Source organism: Geotrypetes seraphini, chromosome 5, assembly GCF_902459505.1.
Source record: "Geotrypetes seraphini chromosome 5, aGeoSer1.1, whole genome shotgun sequence".
Classification (NCBI taxonomy): domain Eukaryota; kingdom Metazoa; phylum Chordata; class Amphibia; order Gymnophiona; family Dermophiidae; genus Geotrypetes; species Geotrypetes seraphini.
This window is the reverse complement of record NC_047088.1, coordinates 80,048,599-80,073,268: the sequence shown is the minus strand read 5'-3', so window position 1 is coordinate 80,073,268 and position 24,670 is coordinate 80,048,599. Positions and strand designations below refer to the sequence as shown.

General features: G+C 46.3%; 1 protein-coding gene across 7 annotated transcripts in view; it reads left to right on the top strand.

Moving 5' to 3' along the window:
• Nucleotides 1–24,670, top strand: part of CCNB3 (cyclin B3) — a 152,823-nt gene that overhangs the window by 88,160 nt on the left and 39,993 nt on the right. For all 7 annotated transcript variants that reach the window (XM_033946040.1, XM_033946037.1, XM_033946039.1 and 4 more), the window contains 4 exons: nt 6,790–6,889; nt 6,964–7,065; nt 11,375–11,470; nt 19,424–19,561. In XM_033946040.1, coding sequence (XP_033801931.1) covers nt 6,790–6,889; nt 6,964–7,065; nt 11,375–11,470; nt 19,424–19,561 — 436 coding nt within the window. The remainder of the gene's footprint in view (nt 1–6,789; nt 6,890–6,963; nt 7,066–11,374; nt 11,471–19,423; nt 19,562–24,670) is intronic.

The following is a 24,670-nucleotide window of genomic DNA, read 5'->3' as shown; positions in this document are numbered from 1 at the left end:
TACACTTAGACAGATGCTGTACAATGCAAACACAAATCCAAAAAATCACCCAAAAAGCATTCTTCACTATGCAAAATTTAAGAAAAATCAGAAAATTCTTTAAAAAAGACCAATTCAGGATCATTGTCCAATCCATGGTACTAAGTATCGTCGACTATTGCAACAGCCTCTACTTACCCTGCCCGACCAACACAATAAAAAAACTACAGACCATCCAGAACACAGCCCTCAGACTCATATATTCACTCAGCAAATACGACCACATTACCAATGCATACCTAGAATCCCACTGGCTACCAATAAAAGCAAGAACACAATTCAAACTCTACTGTCTCATTTTCAAAGTAACCCATGGCACGGCACCCAGTTACCTAAATAACCGTTTTCATTACTACCACCCACCAAGAAAAAGGAGAACACAGAACCTCTTCACCTATCCACCACTCAACGGTACCTGTCGTAAGAAACTCTATGACAACCTCCTGGGGACACAGGCAGCCAAAATAGACTCTGACATCTCTAAATTACTGACCAAAACAACAGACATAAAAGAGTTCCGCAAAGAAATAAAAACACTACTGTTCAAAAAATATCTCCCATCACTCTAACCACCGCCCAATGAGTTCCCATTCAACGACTTCGGAATCACTCATCCATATTATCTCTTTGTCTGTGATCAAGAATGTACTGTACCTCTCCTACACTACACCCGACTTAACTGATCGAGTTAACATATATTACCTCTGCAAAATGCATTATCTTCTGCTATATGTACTATCTTCTGTAATAAGTAATATACTCTGCGAAATTGTAATATCATAACTCTTCACTGTTCCTGTAACTTACTCCTATCCTGAAATGTAATTCTACTGGAATGTCCCAGATACTTTCTATATTGTAATCCGCCTAGAACCGCAAGGCACAGGCGGAATAGAAATCCGTAATGTAATGTAATGTATTACATGAAAGATAATCAAGTGTGTATTTATAAGTTCATATGATTTTATCTGATGCACTTGTTGTTATATACAAAAATGAATAAAGAATTTAAAAAAAAAGACTGTTTTTTATTTTTATTTTTTAAATTTTTACTGCAGCTGTCACCGTTAGTGGGAGGTCATTAAAATAAATTAACACCTATGTAATTGCTACCACCCATTTAGTAGGAAGTAAGAGCTCACACACTGTTCCTGAGGTAATCAGCATATGATTATGATTACCGCATAAATTCTCACATTCCACCTCCAGACATGGCTTCTTATATTCCAGGAGAGCCACTATACTCACATTACCCCTCTCCTGAAGTCACTTCATTGGCTTCTTATCCATTTCTGACTACAATTCAAACTCCTACAACTGCCCCTCACTATTTCTCTTCACTTGTCTCCCTCTATGTCCCGGCTCTGCGGTCTAAAAATCCATTATGTTTGCTGTGTTTTTGCTAGTTTGCCTATTGCGCAATGAGCACTTTTAAAGGGAAAAAGTGCTTATTGTGCTCCAGACGGGAGATTGATGCAGTCGGCCTGTGCTCGCAGTGTGCTGTCAGTTGACAGCGGGGGAGACTGGGCTTCCCTCACTGCCCACACAGGAATTTCCTCAGCTGCCGACGTTCAGAGAAGTAAGGTTTCTCTTACCGCCAAAGCTTTTAGGGACCCCCTTACAGCTGCTGCCAGTTTGCCTGCTTTAGCGACTGGGGCGGTTCAGGCCTCTTAGCTACTACAGGCCTTGAGAGTTTTTCTCGGCGGGCTTTGTTCTGATTTTGGCTGGAAGCACCTTTTATCTGCAGCCTCAGGTGACCTTCCCCCTATGTTGGAGAGACAGGGGCAGGTTTCTGCTGGGTCCACTGCTTTGGCAGTGAGTCCTATTGGGCCGCCATGGGTTTTTCCCCCTGATTCTGTTTTAGCCTTGTGTAAGGATTATCTTCATGCGGCCGGGCGTCCTGCTTCCGTCTTTGAGGGGGGTTTTATCTTTGTGTCCACTCTGGTTCGGCCCCCCCCCCCTCAGTGCTGGTTTTGTCCCCCATCTCCTCCTTTTTCGTCCAAATTCCAAGGGTCTCTTGGGAGGATGATTTTTTGTATGGGGAGCATTTTTTGCTTGATGAGAACCTGAACCCTTTGGTGGACCTCCTGGATCCTCTCAGGGAACGTATGCTGCTGGTGAAGGTTTCTCAGTTTCGCAGGCTGGCGAGGATGCATCGGTGGTGCACATCTTTCAGAGGGAAGAGCTCCAGGAGCTTATTATTCAGGTTTCCTCGGTGTTGCACTTCGAGGAAGATGCAAAGGAGCCCCTGTTTTGGGGGATCTGCTCAGCCTCCTGCTCTTTTCCTATGCATCAGGATATTGTGCTTGTGCAGTGGAAGGTGCCAGTCGCCCTTTATTTTTTGCGCTCTATGGCTTGCCTGTATCCCACCCCAGAGGGTGGATAGGGTACCTTGAAGTCGCTAGTGGTGGATGCGGTGTTTTCAGCCATCACAAAATGGCATATAGAGGGGCATAGGTTGGAGTCTCATCTTAAGCAGAATTTTGATGTCACTGCCCTTGCGGTCCAGGCAGCTCGGGCTTGTTTTCAGTGGGCCAAGAGTGTCCTTGACCAGGAGTCTGATGATTGGTTTTTGGTGGAACAGGAAGTAGCCAAAATTGAGATGGGTGCTTTCTTATCTCTTAGATGCCATGTATGATCTGTTGCGGGCATTGGCCGAGTCCATGGCTCCCGGGATGGCCACTCGTTGTACCCTGTGGCTCTGGGCTTGGTTAGCGGATGCGGCATATAAGGCTAAGCTGACAAAATTTCCCTTTAGGGGGTCTTGTTTGGTGAGGATTTGGACAAGTTGGTTCAGACCTTAATGGACTCTAAGGTGCTCCATCTTCCTGAAGACCGTGCCCGCCCACCTGCGTGGGGTGGTGTTGCTCGGGGGCGTTTGCGTGGTTTCTGCAGATATCACCCTGGTCGAGGGGCAGCTTCCTTTCCTGCCCGTCGGGGGTGTGTGTGTGTGAGATCCTTCCGCCGGTTCCCCCACCCCGCCCAATGACTTCTTGCTGGCGCCTCCCCTGGTGCAAGTGGGCGCCCAGTTATGGGAGTTTTACCATGGATGGGCTGAGATCATAAAGGATCAGTGGGTCCTGGAGGTGATTTGGGACGGTTATGCTCTAGAGTTTTTCCGCTCCTTCCCAGGTCACTTTCTCGTTTCTCCTTGTTGGGCGACATGGAAGAAGCAGGTCTTTCGCCAGATGCTTCAAAGGCTGCTTGATCTCAAAGCGGTAGTTCCAGTGCCTCCTCAGGAGTGTTGCATTGGCTGGTATTCTATTTACTTCGTGGTGCCCAAAAAAGAGGGGATGGTGTTTTCAGCCTATTTTGGATCTGAAGGGGGTCAACAGGGCTCTCCAAGTTCCATCTTTTCGCATGGAGACACAGATCTGTCATTTGAGCGATTCAGCTGGGGGAATTCCTGACCTCTCGATCTGACGGTTTGGTCTTCTCTGCATTCCTTTGTGCGACACTGCCATGTGGATGTTCAGGCTAGAGAGCTGCATGGGAACGGGGACGACGGGAATCCCGCGGGCATCCTGCGGGTTCCCCCTTCGGGTCACGGGGATCCCGTGGGGACGCCCCCTAGGGTCGCGGGGATCCCATGGGGACGCCTCAGAGGGTCGCGGGGTTCCTGCGGGGCTGGATGTACTAAGTCGCGCGGCTTTTCTCCCTACCTGCCCTGCCTTCAGCACAGAGCCGAACGGAAGTCTTCCCGACGTCAGCGCTGACGTCGAAGGGAAGGGAGGGCTTAAACAAAGCCCTCCCTCCCTCCGACGTCAGCGCTGACGTCGGGAAGACTTCCATTCGGCTCTGTGCTGAAGGCAGGGCAGGTATGGAGAGGGAGAGTAGAGCAGCCTCATGGCTCGAGTGGCTACCAAGGGAGGGGGGGGCGGTCCGCCCCGGTGCAGCACAGCCGGCCAGGTCCCCTTACTTTTGTGGCGCTTCCCCGACCGACCGACAACAGCCCCGGTCCGACAAACCTCCCTGCCCTTAACCACGAATCTAAATTACCTTCTTACAGCAGCTGAAGGTTTGTCAGACCGGGGCTGTTGTCGGTCGGTTGGTCGGGGAAGTGCCACAAAAGTAAGAGGACCTGGCCGGCAGTGCTGCACCCGGGGTGGGGAGAGAAGGAGGGGGGAGAAGGACGCTGAAAGCACTGGGGAAGACAAAGGGGTAGAGAAGGACGCTGAAAGGAAATGGGGAAGAGAGAGTGGGGAGAAGACGCTGGCAGGGAAGAAGACAGAGATGGCAGACTATGGGGGGAGCAGAGGGAAGAAGATGGGTGCCAGACCAATTTGGAAGGGGGGAGAAAGGGAGAGGTATAGTAACAGAGCAAATGGAAGACGCAGTTAGGAAGAGAGACAGTGGATGGAAGGAACTGAATGAGAACATGAGGAAAGCAGAAACCAGGCAACAAAGGTAGAAAAAGAATTCTATTTTTTTTTTTTTTTTTTGCTTCAGGATAAAGTAGTATATTAGTTGTGTTGATAAAAATTTATAAACAAAAGAGGCTCTGGTAGAAACCCGTTTACAAAGTATGTATTCTTCCCAATTAATATTTCCAAATTAATAGTCTTTTTACTTATTTGTAAATGGGTTTCTACCAGAGCCTTTAATTCTGTAGCATAATTAAATGAAATAACTATTTCTGAAGTTTATAGGGACGGGTGGGGACGGAGGGGATTCCTCGCGGGGACGGGTGGGGACGGAGGGGATTCCTCACGGGGACGGGTGGGGACGGAGGGGATTCCTCGCAGGGACGGGTGGATTCCTCGTGGGGACGGGTGGGATTCCTCACGGGGCGGGTGGGGACGGGTGGGACTTTGGCGGGGACGGGTGGGATTTCTGTCCCCGCGCAACTCTCTAGTTCAGGCGCATTGGGACGCGGTATTCGGTGAGCATGTTCTGGTAGCAGCCCACTAGGAATCCCACCCATGATGGATACTGCTTTGGTACTTCCTATCAGTGAACTGTGCCAGTCTGGAGAGGTGCTAAAGAAGAAAAAATTAGGTTCTTACCTATTAATTTTCTTTCTTTTAGATTCTCCAGACTACCACTGTTTGTCCTTATGGGATTCACGTGGAGTGTGATTTTTATTTTTTCCTCCGTGTTCTAGTATTTTTCCAGGGTCAGGGAGATTAAAAAAAACACTAGCAGCTTTGGCTCAGCTGGCAAGCTGTGGGGACGTTTTGCTGTTGGGTTTTTTTTCTATGCAATTTCCAATAGTCTTGTTCTAGGTTAGTTGTTACTCCTGTTAGGAGTGTTGTTAACTGTTTTATATTAGTACTTCTTAGTTCTGCTTGGCTATTCAGCAGACTGGTTATATTAGGGGGAAGCACAGCTACTTGTATTACAGGCAAAAGTTTTTTCTCACTCTCAGTCTCCACCTGTTGGTCATGGTGAGCTGTTACCCATGAGTGAACTTTGCCGGCCTGGAGAGTCTAAAAGAAAATGAGCAGGTTAGAACCTAATTTCTCCTTCTTCCTTACTTTCACATTTGTAGAGAGGGACCACATCGGCCCCTCCAGTCTTCTGGTACCACTCCTGACTCTAGAGACTCATTGAAAAGGTCAGTCAGCGGAGCCACCAGAACTTCCCTCAGTTCCTTCAGCACCCTCGGATGTACATCATCTGGTTCCATTGTTTGTCTACTTTTATTTTAGCTAGCTCCTCAAGAACACAACCCTCTGAAAATCGATCAGGGTCTACCACTCCTCCATCCCTATTCAGGCTTGTCTTCTGTGGTCCCGCTCCCGGCGCTTCAGCCATGAGCACAGAACAGAAATATTTGTTAAGCAATTCAGCTTTTTCTTTGTCAGCTTCTACACATTTCTCCCCATCAACTTTGAGTCTCACAATGCCACTTTTGTACTTCTTCCTATCACTAATATATCTAAAAAATGTCTTGTCTCCCCGTTTTGAAAAAAACAAAACACAAACTCCCGTTTTACCATGTTGGCTATTTTTTTTCTTCCATTTGCATCTTTGCTTTCCTTACTACAAGACCAGCCTTTCTTAACTTTTCAGACATTTTTGCCTGTCTTCCTCTTTCTATGATCTTTTGTAATTTATGAAAGTTAACCTTTTATTCATTACTTTCTCAGCTACTACTTTTGAGAACCAAAGTGGCCTTCTTTTCATCTTACTTTTACTTACTTGCCTCACAAAAAGGTTTGCCACTTTTACAATTACTCCTTTCAGTTTTGCCCACTGGTGAAGGAGGAGGAGCTGAAAGATGTGATTGACATCCTTCTGTAACAATTTGTGACCAGAGGATATTCACCTACAGTACAGACTCCTATGTGTATTAAGAGAGAAGATTATCCAGGTAAGAAAGATTATTATCCAGGTAAGACCCTAATCTTCCAATATGGTAAATTTTAATAAATAATTTGTATATATTTTGCAAATATTAGTAATTATTTTTTTTTGTTCTGGATGTACTTGTAAATATAAAAGCCTAGTATCAGCTGGAGTTGGAGCTAGTTGGACAGTAGTAGAATAGAGTCTGAGTCAAAGGTTTATACAGACTCCACAGCCCTGCTTTTTGGGTCTGTAGCAGGGACCTAATAATTGGATACTGGAAAAAGTACCATTCTGAAGTTACCATTGGTTAGGGGCCTGGTAGATAACTACTGGAGTCTGTTATACCCCTCCCCTAGCCAAAGTAACTAATCTGGGTGAATGGAGGAGGATTTCTAAAGCCCCACAGCTTGCATTAGTCAGTGTTCTTCTGATTCTTCCCACCTCCATCCCTTCCAGGTTGCAGAATAAGCCCTCTGTGGAAGATGTGACAGGAGGAACAAAGGTTAAACCTGTGCAGAGGGGTCGCCCAGTTGAAGAGGAAAAAGCACCTCCAGAGGTACTGTGGCTGCATGCTCTCTCTCTAAAGAGATGGATAGAACTCTTTTTAAACTTAGTTCTCTTTTTTTTCAGCCAGCACTAGAGATCAATGATATTGACAAGGAGAACCTCAATGACCCTTTTGCCAGTGCAGAATATGCCGTGGAGATATTCAGCTACATGAAGGAACGGGAGGTAAGTGTGCCATTTGTGCCAACATGAGGCTGCCAGGGAAATGGACACTAACTGGTGCATATAGCCCTTGAATTGTTTTTCAGGACCTCATTTGAATACTGTTCTGGTAAACATATCTCTTCTGCATCTTTGCTCCTGTAATGTCTGGGATGGATTTCGAAAGAGCCACTTGGTTCCAAATCAGTTCCTGGAATATCTGGGGGTCTTCTTCAATATGACACAATGCAGTCTTTCTTCCAGAAGCATGCAAACAGAAGCTTCATGGGCAAATTACAGACCTGTTGATTAAGCAGGAGCTTACAGCATGAAGTTACCTTCAGGTCCTTGGATTAATGGTGCCCTGGTGGTGGTGCCCTGGAAAAAGGCACATTGCTTTTTTGCTGGTCAAATCGGAGACTCTCTGCCTTCAAGTTCTACGCCCCTGGACAGTGACAGCCAATCACAGCATGAGATGGTGGCTCTTGTCCACCGTCTTTGGCGAAGGGGAACCCACTTCTCACCTTGACAACAGATGCCAGCTTGTTCAGCTGGGGGGATCTTTGCAGGGGTCACCCAGTACAAGGCCAGTGGTATCCATCTCAACGGAAGTGGTATACTGACAGATTGGAATTCCAAGCAGTTCAGAAGATACTGCTCCGACTGCAGTCTTTGCTGGAGGGCAAAGCTGTTGGGGTTTTCTCCTTCAATGCCATGGTAGTGGCTTATGTCAACAGGCAGGAAGGCACCAGGAGAACTGCTCTCAGACAGGAAGCAAAGGTGTTCTGTTGGGCAGATATACACTGATAAGGCCCGATTATGGCCGTATACACTCTGTCATTTGACAAGCAGATGCATCCGGGGACAATATCTAAGAGAAAACAGACACCTATTATCTCTCAAACATGTCCGCTTTATTGAATATTCTGTACCTCCTTTTATATCATTTTACATGGGTAAGGGTCGTCAACATATGACGTAAATGCAAACCATATGTGGACACAGATCACATGCAACTTTAAAAGAAATAACAAATCCTTTACTTATCTAAAACCAAAGTCTAGAGGTGCTTTGGCCAGCAGAGCTTTATCTAAATTTTCTTACAAATACAGCTAAGAAAACAATTAGATTCACTTTACAACAGATTAAGAAAACACATCTCTCAAACATACAGTGGCCTTGTAGTATATCAGCAAGAGAAGGCAAACAATCTGGATTTACAACTTCAAACACAACTTAAGGAAAACTACATAATAAAATAGCCTTATAATATTTCGGCAAGAAAAGGCAAACAATGTCTGGATTAAACATAGCATAAGAACACACATCTTTTCAAACATAGATGTCCTTACATTATTACAGAGAAGGAAAAACAAATAGGGCCTGGTTTTCTTACAGCTTCAAAACACATTCTATGGAAAGCTACAAGACGTGTCCCTTCATACACCTGCAGGCACTCTGTGGCACACTTAGCCGGAGTGGACAGTGTTCAAGCGGATTACCTCAGCAGACACATTGGACCCAGGAGAGTGAGCATTGTCTCTGAAAGCATTCCAGGCTATTGTGAGAAGATTTGGTCACCTGACATTCGGCCTCATGGCATCTGCAAATAACAAGAAGGTGAATTGGTTCTCACAGATATGAGCCTGGAAGTGCATGGCTAGATGCCATGATTCAGCCATGGCTAGATACTGGACGGTTGAACATCCCTTGGCCCTTGATAGACTGGGTGATTTGCTGCATAGCTCATCATACGTGAACAGTAGTAGAATCAGATGCCCAGGCATCTGTGGTACGTGGATCTTGTATGCCTACAAAAGGAGTGACATCTCACTCCAAGAAGTACATCCAGATTTACACTTGCAGGAGCTGATTGCCCTAGAAGGTCCGGGTTGATTTGGTCTTACAGCATTGCTCTTGAGCGCGCATCGCTAATCCAAAATGGATACTCGGAAGTAGTCTTTGGTACTCTACTTTTAGCATCTGATGACAGTTTCAGTATATACTAAGGTGTGGGAGACGTTTAAGTGCTGCTGTAGCAAAGAACAGATGGAACCGGGCAGTGCCCCCATCTCGTCTATACTGACGTTCCTGCAAAAGGGCCTTGACAACAAAGGAATGGCAGTGGAATCCTTTAGAGTTCAAGTAAATGGACTGTTCTGTTTCCAGGGCCAAGAGAAGAGAGCTTCACTAGCGGCCCACCCGAACATAGGTTCCTGAAGGGTGACCTGAGACTATAGCCTCCGATTCATGAACCATTTCCTAACAGGAACTCAGCAGAGTCCTGTATGAGCCCTTACAGGAAGCTTCCCTCATGGATCTGACAGTTAAAGCAGTCTTCTTGATGGCAATTAATTTTGCAGGCCCTGTCGTTCAAAGCAACATTTCTCTGGTTCACAAAAGCAGGAGTGACTTTGTGGACGATTCCCTCCATTTTGCTGAAAGTTGTTTTTGCGTTTCTCGTCGACCAAGAAGTTGTGACTGCCAGCATTTCACCCCACAGGGTTAAAGAAAAAAAGGCCTTAAAGGTTTTGGACCTCTAGAGTCCTATTGCATTACCTACAGGTGATCAATTAGTTTTTGTTGCTCTGATCATCTTTTTGTGTTAACAAATCACGTGGGACGAGGCAGACCCGTGTCCAAGGTTACTATGTCTAGATGAATTTGTAGAGCTATATACTTTGCCTACATTGGTTGCTGCAAACAGCAGCCTATCTCGTTGAAGGCACATTCAACAAGAGGTTGAAAAGGTGATGGCGAAAGCTAAAAGGTTGCTAGGGTGCATAGGAAGAGGTTTGGCTAGTAGGAAAAAGGAGACCTCATTTACAATATTGTGTACAATTCTGGAGACCACATCTTCTTCAAAAAGATATAAAAAGGATGGAGTCGGTCCAGAGGAAGGCTACTAAAATGGTGCGTATTCATTATAAGGCATATGGGGACAAACTTAAAGATCTCAATATGTATTCTATAGAGGAAAGGGGGGAGAAGGGAAATATGATAGATGTGCATTTACATTACGTAGGTATTTAAACATGAGTCAAGTCTCTCATTTGAAAGGAAGCACTGAAATGAGAGGGCATAGGATGAAGTTAAGAGGTGATAGAGCTTCAGAGTAATCTAAGGAAATACTTTTTTACAGATGCGTGGAATAGTCTCCCAGAAGAAGTGGTGGAGACAGAAACTGTCAGTCTGAATTCAAGAAGGCATGGGATAATCACGTGGGATTTCTTAGAGAAAGAGAGAATGTGGATGGGCAGACTAGATGGGTCATTTGGCCTTTATTTGCCATCATGTTTCTCTGTTTCTATCTTTGGCAGAAGCATGGGAAATTCCTCCTGAGGAGATTTGTAGACCTGGTCTGCCTTCATACTTTCACTAAATTCTACAGGGTGGACATAGCAGCATAGGGGGATGCTGCTGTTGGGTTCCTTAATACTACGTGCAGGCTCATCCCTCCCACCCTAGAGTTTGGGGTATGATGAATGATAGGGACTTAACTAAGCAGTCAATCCCTATTGCACTGGAAAAAGATTAGGTTCTTACCTTGATAATATCTTTGACCCTATAAAGCTTTATATTGGGCAGCTCCGTTGTATTTGGCAGCTATTTTATTTTGTAGATTCCATCACGTGCATTATGGTCGTTAGATGCACACAGGTTAGTGGTACTTTCACCAAAAATGGCTCACTATGAAGCAACTCATAAATCTGCATTTTTATTTTTACCTCAGTTTTTATGGAATAATCTTCCGCAAGACATCAGTAATGAACATCATTTCCAAAATTTGTTCTTGTTAACTAGCTTCTATAATTTGGCAATTAATTTGACTTAAATCTTATTTTGTTGCTGAAGATAAGGCTGTTGTCAGACTATAGGATTATGAAGTGTGTATATATGTGTGTGTGTGTGTTTTAACTACATTACTGTTCATTCATGGTTTTAAAATTCATCTGAGAAGGAGGGGTATGGGGCTTCTAATTTCGGGGAATTCCCCATACCCCTCTTTCTCCTGTGTTCTGGCTGTCGCCAGCTTTGGTACAAACTGAAGGGGGAGCAGAGATCAGGAGGAGCTGAAAAGCTGTGATTAACATCTGCAGAATGCTTGTGAGCAGGTATTCACCATCCCATCCCTATCTATTGGAAAAGATATTATCAGTTTAAAGAACCTAATCTCTTTTTATAGAATGCTTTACAAAAAAGAAAAAAACCCAAAACATCCACATGCTTTAGAAGCTTCGTATCCCTTTTTTAAAATTTCTGGAAACAAGAACACAATATAGATGTGATGTGTTAACTGCTCATATTTATTCTTCCCTCTTTTTAATTGCAGGAGAAGTTTTTGATTCCAGATTACATGGAGGAGAAGCAGAAGGACATCAGTAAAACAATGCGTTCCGTCCTTGTGGACTGGATGGTAGAAGTACAGGTGAGACTTGCCGAGTCATCCTAAACACTAATTCCAGTGCAACAGGTGTAGAGGTCCTGAACACCTGGGTAATCTCCCTCGAAGTGTATGTTTTTGCAGAAGGCATCAGTCATTTTCTTTGGCTCTGCCTCCTTCAGTGGACTGTGCTGTAATCCCTCAATTTTTCCCATCTGCAAGGTATCTGATCTGCTCTTTTTTTATTTTTGGGGCTTTGTTACCAATTTTCGAGGCTTTTGGTGCTGCAGAGAGATTTCCAGTACTCCTGCAACAGCTCTGACTGCAAGAAGACATAGGCATTCATTGAAGAAGTCTGTTGCTAGCAGGCTTCTCTGGTCTCTGGGTACCTGCCTAGCTAGACTGCTCTAATTGTTAAGGATGTTTTGAGGACTGTTCCCCAAGTAGTTAGCTCGCCCAGGAAACTTTTTCCGGGACTCAAGCACAGGCTGTATGGTCCTGCATTGGCCCTGAGGGCTGGAGCTGGCTATGTGATTTCCATCACCTATGGACGCCTACCTTTGCAGATCTGGCTAGCAGCCTGAAGAAGCAAGCATCTGGTTTGGTTGCTTGCCTGAGGCAGAAGTCTTCAATCCAATCCTTTGGTTTTATATACTGATTCATCCCTCATTAAAGGGCTCGACTCTGTTTACAGATATTAAGAATGGTAACAAAGGTAATCGTGATTGACAGATAAAAGGTCATTAATTAATTGCAGAAAATAATTTTTTTTTTTTTTTTTTAAGACTTCTGAATCAGGTGAGTTTTTAACTTTTTATGAAATGTTGCTAATTGAGAGAGAAGTCTAATCTCAGATGGAAGCTCATTCCATATCTTTGTGAATAAAAAAGTGAAGGAGCGACGGAAATTAGTTGTATTCTTTAAGGAGGGAAAGCTGAGTTTATATTTGTGGGCACTTCTGGAATTCGATGGCAGCTGCAGTTGCAGTTAAGAGCTTTTGCAGTCTATGGGTAAAATCGGGGTGGGGGGCAATGTGTGTGTGTGTCTAAAAATAACATTATAAAAGGTTTCTGGGGCTAGATTTGAGCTCCCCCACCTCCTATAAACCCCTCTTCCCCTCCCCAATATTTATTATTTATGTTTTTATATATAAAGCCTATCTGGACTCTTTCAGCACCAAAATAGCTTTCGTGGTGACCATCTTGGATTTCCTGATGTGAATTAAAATCCCTCCATCTGCCTTTGGCCCTGATGCACAAAAGGTTTTAACCAGGCTCGCTTGCAAAGAAATTCTCCTGCCAATGCTCAAAAGGGTTCTCCATGGCTGCTACTGATCGTAGTAGCAGCCACCGAGAACCCTATAAAAATGCATTGCTATGAGCTCATTAGTATTTAAATGATCTCTCCTAGCGATACTCAACAGGGAATGCCCACCCTTTTAAGGTCACTAATTTCCAGCAGCTCTCCTCTCCATTTGAAGATAATGGCTCCCACTGTGTGGTTTGGTGTCCCAGAGTTTGAGATCATTTTGTAAATCTATTGATGACACTCCACCTCCAATGTTTCAGTCTCCACCTGCTAGACCTGTGCCGGTCCGGAGGGACAAAAAAAGAGAGAAAATTTAGCAGGTAAGAACCTAATTTCTTCTTCAGTGCGACGTACAATAATGAGGAAGGGTTTTTTTTCATTGTAGAGAGTCTGGATGAGACTTGCATTAGTGAACCTATCTCTAGCATTTTTAGTTTTGGTTTGCTGTTACTGTCCTTTATAAAGTACTAATGCATATGTGTACTTGTGCATATTTAGGACTAATTTTACTAAGGTGTGCTAATGGATTTAGCACACACTGTTTAATGTTTGCACACTGAAAAGTAGCACACCTGGGGCAAGCGTCAGTCGGATGGTCAGCCCCCTGGCACAGGATACACCACCGATGCGGGTCGGTGATAGACAACAGCCGACCGCACTGGGTGCACTTTTTAAACCCGGGAAGAGGCCGGGACATAGAGGGAAGAAACCGGCCGCGGCCGAGTAGAGGCCAGGTGGCCACGGCAAACCGGGAGCCCCCAGATGTCGAAGTCCAAAATCACGGAAGTCAAAAGCTTCGTCTGCATTTGTTCCATGCCGTTTACGATGCCTTTGAGCTTTCCTCTCGGGTCTCCGCCTTTGCGGTCGCCATGTGCTGTTTGGCGTGGCTTCGCATTGTTGATATGGACCCCAACCTTCAGGACCGCTTAGCGAATCTCCCCTATGTGGGGAACAAGCTCTTTGACGACTCGATTGAGGCGGCCACTAAGCACCTCTCGGAGCACGAGTGGTCCTTTACGTCCTCGGTGCGCCCTAAGCCGAAGCCCACTCCTTAGAAGGCGTATTGGCTGCCACCCTGGCGGTACCCGCAAAAGTCTACACCTGCCTTCTCTCGTCTGCCTCCTCGACGCCAGCAGCAGCAACGGGCTCCCCCTAAGCCTCAGACCCCTGCTGTGTCTAAGCCCGCGCCGTCTTTTTGACTGGCTGAGCGGATGGTGGCGGGCCCCCTCCGCTTCGAAAATCGCCCCTCTTCCTATCAGGGGCCGTCTCCGGGCGTTCTACCTGGCCTGGACCTGCATCACTTTGGACGCGTGGGTCCTCACCGTTGTTGGAGAGGGGTATTCGCTGAACTTCCGGGAGTTGCCTCTGGACAATCCTCTTTCGAATCGAGCACAGCTTCCCTTGCTCCTTCTGGAGGCTCAGGCTCTTCTTCGTCTTCGAGCTATGGAGGAGGTTCCCCTTCTCAGCGGGGGCAGGGGTTTTACTCCCAGTACTTCCTGGTCCCCAAAAAGACCGGGGACCTCTGTCCTATTCTGGACCTCCGGAAGCTGAACAAGTTCCTGGTTCGGGAAAAGTTCCAGATGCTCTCGCTTCCTGTTTTGTATCCGTTGCTGAACGAGGGCGACTGGATGTGTTCCCTCGATCTGAAGGAGGCCTATACTCACTGCCAGTTCATCCGGCCTGTCGCCGATTCCTCCGCTTTCAGGTTGGGGACCTGCATCTGCAGTACAGGGTCCTCCCGTTCGGGCTTGCTTCCTCTGCGTGAGTCTTTACGAAGTGCCTCGTGGTGGTGGCGGCGGCTCTGTGGTCGATGGGCCTTCAAGTTTTCCCATACCTTGACGATTGGTTGATCAAGACCTCGACCAAGGAAGGGGTTATTTCAGCGACCCGTCAGACTATTACCTTCCTTCAGCGTCTGGGGTTCGAGGTGAACTTCCCCAAGTCTCAGTTGTGCCCCTCTCAGTCCCTTCAGTTTATCGGGGGCCGTGCTGGACACGGTTTGCCTCAGGTCATTCCTGCCTCCCCCTCGGCAGGCCGCGCTTGTGCGGCTGAGCCAGCAGGTTTCCCTGCGGACTTCGGTCTCGGCCAAGCAGATGATGGTCCTCTTGCATGTCACACCGTTCGTGGACTCTGGCCTCTCAGGGCGGCAGGATCGGGATCCCGTTTCTCATCGCATTGCGGTGACTCCCTCCTTGAAACGCTCGCTCCGTTGGTGGACCAGCTCTTCCAATCTTTCCAGAGGGTTGCTCTTTCTCGCTCCTCTGCATCACAAGGTCCTCACGACGGACTCTTCGGCGTATGCTTGGGGGGCGCATCTCGACGGGCTGCATACACAGGGCCTTTGGTCGAGTGCGGACCGCCGTTGTCACATCAACGTGCTGGAGCTTTGGGCCATTTACAATGCCTTGGTGGCCTTCCGAAATCTGCTTCTGGATCGGGTGGTCCTGGTGCGCACGTACAACCAGGTGGTGATGTATTACGTGAACAAGCAGGGGGGTACAGGTTCCCTGTCTCTTTGCAAAGAAGCTCTTTGCCTTTGGAATTGGGTGTTCCACCACAACATCTTTCTTCTTGCGGTGTATATCCAGGGCGAACACAACTGTCTGGCGGACAAGTTAAGCCGCCTTCTGCAGCCGCACGAATGGTCGCTCCATTCCCGGGCTCTGCGACAGATGTTTCTTCGGTGGGGGACTCCGCAGATAGATCTTTTCGCCTCACCCCTCAATCACAAGTTGCCTCTGTTCTGCTCCCAGGTGTTCTCCCCGGATCGTCTCGAGGCCAATGCATTTCTTTTGGATTGGACGGGCAGGTTCCTGTATGTGTTTCCTCCCTTCCCGTTGATTCTGAGGACTCTTGTCCATCTGAGGACTGCCCATATCACCATGATTCTGATCGCTCCTCGGTGGCCTCGGCAGCCGTGGTTTTCCCTGCTTCTTCAACTCAGTGTCAGGGATCCTCTACTTCTACCCGTGTTTCCTTCTCTGCTGTCTCAGTCGGGGTTCGCTGTTGCATCCCAATCTGCAGTCGCTACATCTGACGGCTTGGTTCCTTTCCACCTGACTCCTTCCCTTGAGTTGTCCCAGTTGGTGTGGGATGTTCTAGAAGCTTCTCGGAAAGCTTCTACTAGGCAGTGTTATGCCCAAAAGTGGACTAGATTCGCCACGTGGTGTGCTTCGAATTGGGTGGAACCTTTGTCTGCATCTTTGGCTTTGGATTATTTGCTTCATTTGTCTCGGTCTGGCCTCAAGACCAATTCTGTTCATGTACATCTTAGTGCGATTGCTGCCTTCCATTGGCAGCTTGATGGGAAGTCGCTGTCCGTCCACCCCTTGGTTTCTCGTTTCATGCGAGGTCTCTTGAATGTCCAGCCTCCTCTCAAGCCTCCCTCTGTGGTTTGGGATCTGAATGGGGTCCTTACTCAATTGATGAAACTACTGTTTGAGCCCATGGACAAAGCTCCTTTGAAGTTCCTTACTTGGAAGGTGATCTTTTTACTTGCCCTCAACTCTGCTCACAGGGTTAGTGAGCTGCAGGCTTTGGTTGCGGACCCACCTTTTACTGTTTTTCATCATGACAAGGTGGTACTCCGCACTCATCCTAAGTTCTTGCCTAAGGTGGTGTCAGATTTTCACCTTAAATCAGTCTATTGTTCTTCCGGTGTTTTTTCCGAAGCCCCACTCTCATCCTGGAGAGCTAGCGCTTCGTACTCTTGACTGTAAGAGGGCGTTGGCATTCTATCTCCAAAGCACCCAGTCTCATCGGAAGGTTCCTCAGTTGTTCTTGTCTTTTGATCCAAATAGATTGGGACGTCCTGTTTCCAAGCGCATCTTGTCCAACTGGTTGGCTGCTTGTATTTCTTTCTGCTACGCTCAGGCTGGTCTCTCCCTGCATAGTCGGGTCACAGGACATAAAGTCCGAGCGATGGCGGCTTCTGTCGCTTTCCTCAGGTCCACGCCAATTGAGGAGATCTGCAAGGCTGCCACTTGGTCTTCGGTTCATACCTTCACCTCTCACTACTGTCTGGATACTTTGTCCAGGAGCGACGGCCGGTTTGGCCAGTCGATTTTGCGTAATCTGTTTTCCTAAATTGCCAACTTCCCTCTGTCCCTTTTTTGGTTAGCTTGGAGGTCACCCACATGTAGAGAATATGCTGCCTGCTTGTCCTGGGATAAAGCACAGTTACTTACCGTAACAGGTGTTATCCAGGGACAGCAGGCAGATATTCTCGCAACCCTCTCACCTCCCTGGGGTTGGCTTCTTTGCTAGCTATCTGAACTGAAGACCACGAGGAGGGGATGCACCCTCTAGTGGAGCGGGAAGGCACACACATTTGTGGTGCAGCACCAGCAAACTTGAAATCTTCAATCAAGTTTGCTTGAAAAGCTGTCCGCGTCGGAGCTCAGTGGATGACGTCACCCACATGTGGAGAATATCTGTCTGCTGTCCCTGGATAACACCTGTTACGGTAAGTAACTGTGCTATGTCACCTCAGTAACAACTGTAGAAAAATAGACAAAAATAGTGCAAAATATAGACAGCAGATATAAATTCTCAAAACTGACATATTTTGATCACTAATTGAAAATAAAATAATTTTTCCTACCTCTGATGTCTGGTTCTTTCTTTCTTTCCTTCCTTCTTCAGGCCAAACAATTGTCCCTTTCTCCCTCCTTTTTATATCCCCCCTCAATGCCTTCCAGCCTTTGTGCTCTTCCTCCCCTGTTGTTTGTTGGGCCTGAGGAAGGAAAGAAAGAAATCACCAATTGTCCCTTCCTCCTATGTTCCCCTCACTGCCTTCCAGCCTCTGTCCTCTTCCGCCCCCCCATGCCTGCCCGCCCGCCTGATTTTAATTACCTCCCACTGCTGCCGCTGTTAGGACACATCGACAAAGCAGCAGCGGGGGGTGGGGGAACAGGACTCCTGGCTCAGCAGCATGGCACTGGAACGGAAGAAATTGCTGGGAAGGGCCATGCGGGTGCAGTGATTGCAGGCCGCTGGCCCAGATGACTTACCCCCGACGTCAGAATTGACGTCAGGGGTAAGGCTTCCGGGACAGTGGCATGCAATCGCTGCACCTGCCTGGCCTTTCCCTTCCTGTACTTTTGGCGGCAGCGAGTGACTACCAACAGCGGTGAGGGGCAGGCAGCGATCTAAATAAGGTAACTGGGGGGGGAGGGGATTGGGGTACTTGCTCCATAGGATGCACCCTTTTTTACACCCACTTTTTTGGGAGGGTATAAGTGCGTCTTATGGAGCAAAAAATACGGTACATATATATATATATACATATATATACATATATATATATACACAAACGAAACTCTAAGATTCAAGACTCTGCATGCAGTACAACCCCAGAGAAAAAGAAACAAACGCATTTCTTCCTGCAAAATATAGACAGCAGATGCAAATTCTAAATATTGACACAATTCAATCACTAAATTGAAAATAAAATCATTCCCTCTACCTTTGTTGTCTGGTGATTTTGGTTTTCAAACCTTCTTTTCCAAGTCTCTGGCTGCACTTCCTTCTGTCTGTGTGTCCTGCGCCTGAACCAGAAGCCTTCTCTCCGACATCGTAACATCAGAGGGAATGCTTCCGGATGAGGCACAGGTCATGCGAGGAGCCGCTGCCCGCAGCTTTGTGCACACTGCGGAAATGAGGTAGAGAGAGCCAGCCAGAAGATAAAACACCCGAGGGTGGCAATGAAAACACTGCATCGCACTGCAGGCCACAAAAAATGGCCAGGCGGGCCGAATTTGCCCCTCGGGCCTTGTGTTCGACACCTGTGTCTTAGAGAATTGTCTCCATTGTGTATAAAAGTTTGTCATTGAAAGCAGCCTTCTGAGGAAGTTTCTCAAAACAGGAATTTTTTGCTTCTGATGAATAATTTATAGAGGCTTTTATTAGGGCTGCAAGTTAATCATAGTTAACTTTGATTAATGCATTCATTTATTAATCATTAATTTTTAAAAATTAATCATGTTGCAGCATTTCCTGTCTCCTCCAAACATCCCTTCTCCTTGGTGCATTGCAGCATCTTCCTCCTTTTCCTCCCCTCACACTGGTCTACCTTAAACATAGTCGTTTTCTGTTGCTTTATGGCAGTGACAGTATTGCATATTTGCTGCCTGCAGCTTGGTCTGAAGCTTTCCCTCTGACCATTCCTGACCCTACAGAAACAGGAAGTGATGTCAAAGAAGGCAGGATGGACCAGACTGAAAGCTTTGGAGCAGGTTGCAGGCAGCTTATGTACAACACTGCTGGGGACCAGCAGAAGACCACCTTTAAGGTAGACCAGTGGGGTGGGAGGCAGATGCCAAACTGTAGGTAGAGATAGGAAAGTGAGCTGTAGATCTGTTAACATAACTGGAGGGGCCACCAGTAGAATCTATAGCTAAGATGATGACTGGGGGTGGGAAAGGAGATTGGGATTTGATATACTGCCTTTTGTGGCTACAGTCAAACCAGTTTACATATTAAATACTATATACAGGTACTTATTTTGTGCCTGGGGCAATGGAGTGTTAAGTGACTTGCCCAGAGTCACAAGAAACTGCAGTGGAAATTGTCTTTACTTGTGCAATTAGTCACAATTTAAAAATGTTTTAATAAAAATGCAACTCTAGCTTTTGTGGATGACAATTCGGTGTTTCTTGGAAATCTCACTTTGGTTTGTTTCCTCTTTAGGAGAATTTTGAGCTGAACCATGAAACCTTGTACCTGGCAGTCAAGTTGGTGGATCATTACCTTGTATTGACCTCATGTATGAGGGAGAAGCTGCAGCTGATTGGCTCCACAGCCATCCTCATATCTTCAAAATTTGAGGTGATTTTTCTTCCTTCCCAGCCCTCTACAGAATTAGCAGCTTTGCAAGAATTTCTTTGCTGATTCTCAGACTGTCTGCTTTACAGGGCCAAATGGTGGTTGTTTTGAAGGTGATACAAAATTTAAAACAGTTTCAGCAACACTTAAATCTTGAAGGCCCTGTGAACAGCCATTTTCAGAAGTCTCAAATAACTCTCAAAAGACTGGCTGAATTCTTGGCTTATGGTGTGTGGTTTCATTTGTTAATACGACCAATTGTATTAAATATGAGAATTCACAACATTTTTTTTCCCTTAACATGGCTATCCTGGAATTTTAGGAAACAGTTGCTGTTTAAATAAGTTAATGCTGCAGTATTCTTTGGAGTGGTGAGAGAACTGAGCAATGTGTATCCAGTTACTAAAAATTATCATATAGTACTCCCCCGCGAATTCGCGGATAGGAATTTGTGGACTCAGTCATTCATGGGTTTTCCCTCCATAGGAAGACTTTCCTAGAAGATGCTTCACAGGCTCATGATGTTCTTTACTGGATATGAGTAAGGTCTATAACAAACTGCGGCACGGGACGGACGCTCTCCTGAGGGGTTTTCAAGGACTGGTCATGCGCCCTTCTTCGGTGTGACTCCTACCATCTCTACTGCGACTTCCTGTTTCTGGTGGAGTGAGATGCGGCTAAGGGAAGGGAGTGACGTTGCATATATTTGCGGTTTTTTGCAATTCGCGGTCACTTCAGTTACATAACCCCTGCAAATTTTGGGGGAGTATTAGAATAGAGCATCAGCAATCGAAGACTACCTGATTCTTATGTTTTCATTTTTTTTGTCTGTTTTGCCCCTAAAACTCTAAATGGAACGTAAACATGACATCAAAAGAAAGGAAATAAGTGAAATAGACTTGCAGGATTTCTTTTCCCATAAGATTTCAGAACTAGGTTAGTTTAGGCCAATGCGGTCTTCGGTTTGTTCTCTTGCATGGCAATAGTTATCCAATTCATTTATCTTAGATGCTCATGATGTCATGAATTCATGCATATAGTGTTTCAGAACCAGAATGGATCAGCCTGAGCTCACCTGGAACAGCAGTTCTAGTTTTATACAATTTAAAAAATAAAACTTTTTTTTTTCTTTAGCAACTCTCCAGATCTGTATAGCTATAGATCTTACAGATGGGCAGTGCCGGTCTGAAGGGTTGCTTTCCCTTTAAATTTAATGTAAATTACTGTCTCTTTCTTCTAACCAGCATTTTTCTTTAGTTAGGTCACGTATGGAGCAATGAGCACTTGCGAAGGGAAAAAGTGCTCATTTTGTTCCAGACGTGAGGCACTCGCGGCTGGCCTGTGCAGGTGCTGTGAAGCCTGGAACGGTGAAGGAGCTTCATCGGCAGTGGGTGCCGGCAGCCAGGGCTCCCCGCCATTGCTCCAAACGCGACCTAACTAAAGAAAAATGCTGGTTAGAAGAAAAATACAGTAATTTACATTAAATTTAAAGGGAAAGCAACCCTTCAGACCAGCACTTCCCATCTGTAAGATCTATAGCTATACTGGAGAGGCTAAAAGAAAGAAAATTAGCAGGTAAGAACCTAATTTCTCCTTTTTTTAAGTTACACAAACACAAAAACCTATCCCCTCCCCCACAGATCTCCCAATCCCTTAAGAGGCGAGCCAAGATAGACTAGTAAAAGACAAAATAAACATATCAAAAATAGTATAACCAGGGCTTCTTTTGAGGGGGTACTGAATACTGACACCTTCTCCATTGCTTGATTAAAAAAATGCCCCATGGTCCCCAAGTATTAAGAGCTCAGGTTTTGCACACTTATTGCTGCCTTTTCATGGTTTCTGTGGCTTGTTGCAGGGGACCTGTCTACTGTGGTCTGGGTCTCAGTGATTACAAAGATCAACTCAGGAAAAAGGTCAGTTAAACACTATTTCATACTCAAATGAAAACCCCATATGGATACCAACATCCCCCTCTGCAACACTACCAGGCTTAAATCATACACACCAACCACTCATACAACATGGAGCAACAGGGACACCACACACAGAAAAAGGAAAGAAAGGTGGAGAAAAAGCCTCAGTTCAGCTTCATCTGGCAAAAAACTCCACTCTTCACAGCAAACCCTGCACTCAAAAGATTCAAAAAGGTGTGGAAAAAAGCACTGTGGTCGCTGCAGAGTGATGTTGAATAACACACCAGGGCAAACAGCCCCTAAATGTGGAAAAAGTGCATTCAAGCACTACAGTCCAGATTCTTGTGTCGAAACCAGAGAAAAAAAATCAACCACTTAGCTGCTTTCTGCATCCAAGGTGTAACTCAGTCCAACCTCCACTCCCTGGGCCATGCAGCCACTGAACCCGACGGGGAACCCTCCGTTTCGCGTTGGTCGCTGCGTCAGGGGTTTTACTCGCACTAGTTCTCCAAGACACATTCCAGGCCCACCATGCTGTACTGGCTCTCACAACACTTCACAAATTAATGCTGGCGCATTAATTGGTGATTACCCCACTCCTGAAGAATGGCCTGGTATTTTGAGTACTGGTACCTTTTTTGTGCCAGAAATTCATCAATTTAGGAGAGAGGTTCTCTATCCAAGAGTTAAAGCTTAGAGTGGGTGTAAACCCTGTTCATTCTCAGTAATATATTACTGCAAAACCAATTAACTGGGTAATAGCCCTTGATTAGAACAGTTTTCAACTGGAGTCCACCTTCTTTTAAATGACCCCAAACGGCCATGCCTAATGGCCCCGAGAATTCTTAAAAATAAAAAAGGGATGCTGCAAGGTATCGTAAAGTGGAACAGTATGAGACTTCAAAATCTAGCTGACTTCCTGCATACAAAAGCCAGACGAGGAAAAAGTACCTTAACATGATCATTGGTCATCCCCTGTGACTGCCATTGTTAAATAGATAGCACTGAGTGAAAAATTGAACCCAAGTTTTCTAGAAACATTGAACAATTGGGTCAGGCCTAACAATACTGTTCTTTAGCATCCCTCTAGACTAGAGAGTTGCGCGGGGACAGAAATCCCACCCGTCGCTGCCAAAATCTCACCCGTCCCCACCAGGAGTCCCCACCCGTCCCCGCGAGGAATCCCCTCCATCACCACCCTTCCCTATAAACTTCAGAAATAGTTATTTTATTTAATTATGCTACTGAATTAAAGGCTCTGGTAGAGACCCATTTACAAATAAGCAAAGAGACTTTATTTTGGAAATATTAATTGGGAAGAATACATACTTTGTAAATGGGTTTCTACCAGAACCTCTAATGTAAATATAAAATATAAATACTCAGCTGATGAGAACCCACAAACTGCCAGCTGAGGACTTCCTTTGCAGTTGGCCGGGGGCCCCTTTTGCCAAGCTTGGCAGGCAGCAGTAGCATCCCTGAGTCACAGATGCTGGCACCCCAGTGGCTCATGGATTCTGCCAGCGACTGCTGCGCTTGGTGGAGGGGAGTTCTGGCCATCTCTAGAGGAGGTCCTCTGCTGGCGGTGCTTGGGGATCCCCACCAGTCACAGCAAGGGTCAACAAGTACTTCAACACTGTAGAAATAAAACCAGAAATGCATTTCCTTTTCTTTTGAACACAAAACAAAGACATCTGCCATATACATTTCCCAAAGCTAACATATTTTAGTCAATAAATTCCGTTTTTTACCTTTGTTGTCTGGAGACTTATTTTTCCATAAAGTTGGTACCAGTTTCTTTTTTTCCGCTTTCCTATCTTCTGTAAATTCTTCTGTTGCTGTCCATTGGTTCCCCCTACCATGGTCCAGCATTTATCTCTTTCTCATCTTTCGTGCCTGCCCACCAGCCCCATGCCCAACATTTCTCCTTCTATCACCCCTCTCCAGCACTATGCCACATCTCTCCCTCCATTCCCTTCACCACTGTCCAATATTCCTCCCTCTTGCATCCCTTTCAATCTGTCCCATTGTTCCCTTGCCACATTTCTCACTCATCTTTTTCTTCCCTATCATATTCTGTACCTTCCTCCCTACGACCAAAAATTCTCCTCTTTCTTCCATTTGCCGTGTGTACACAACCATCTATCTCTCTTTCCCGCTCATTGACACACTCACACCCAATTCTCTCTATCCCCTCCCCCACCTCAGCATCTCTTTCCCTCCCTTCCTCTCTCCCCAGTTCATGACTTCTGTGTCCAAAAATGCACTCCCTTCCACCACTTCATTCGAGTCCAGATAACAGCAGGGGTTGGAGGCAGCCTGCAGCAAGTCATATGTAACCGACCCAGAAGTCTTCCCCCAAAGTCAGAGCTGACATCTGAGGGAAGGCTTTGCATCAGTCTGGCGGTGGCTGAGGTGTCAGGTGGGGAGGGGGTAGATACTGGATGTAGGAGGTGAGAGGAGACAGACTGTAGATAGAAATGGGGAGGGATCAGACACACTGGATGAAAGGGGAAAGATAAGACAAGCTGGAATGCCTGGGGAGAGAGAAAAAGACAGATGATGGATGTAAAGAAAAGGAGAGGGGAGGAAGACACTGAATGGAAAGGAGGAGAAGGGGAGGATACGGATGGAAGGGAGGAAAGAGAAAGATGGAGCAGACACTGAATAGAAGGGGGAGAAAGAGAAATGAAGCAGATGCTGGGCTGAAAGGGGGGGGAAAGATGGGTAGATGCTGGATGAAAGGGGGAGAAAGAAGGGTGGATGATGGATGGGATGACAGAGGGGGCAGAAAGGAGGAAGAGAGGAGACAGATCAGATGCTGGGCAGAAGAGGGGCAGATGCTGGATGGAAAGAGGAGGAGGGGCAGATGCTGGATGGAAAGGGACCTCAGGTCAGCATCTGAATGGCCGTGCAAGTCTACATGGGTCCAAATGGTGCCACACACTGCTAGACCCCCCCACCCCAGTCCATTGTGCTTTCTAGAAGCCAGTATTGTGGTGCAGCCTGGTCCCTGCTAGGTTTTCTCCCCCTAGATTGGGACAGACTGTGCTTTTGCCGGCAGAGGCAGAGTGGTGAGCCTGCACGATGGCGCAAACTAGCCTCCCTCCCCACCCCACAAGTGTCCTCCACACAGAACAGGACCGAATCTGGGTTCACAGTGGCTGAGCAGTGAGCCTACCAAGGCATCCCCTAC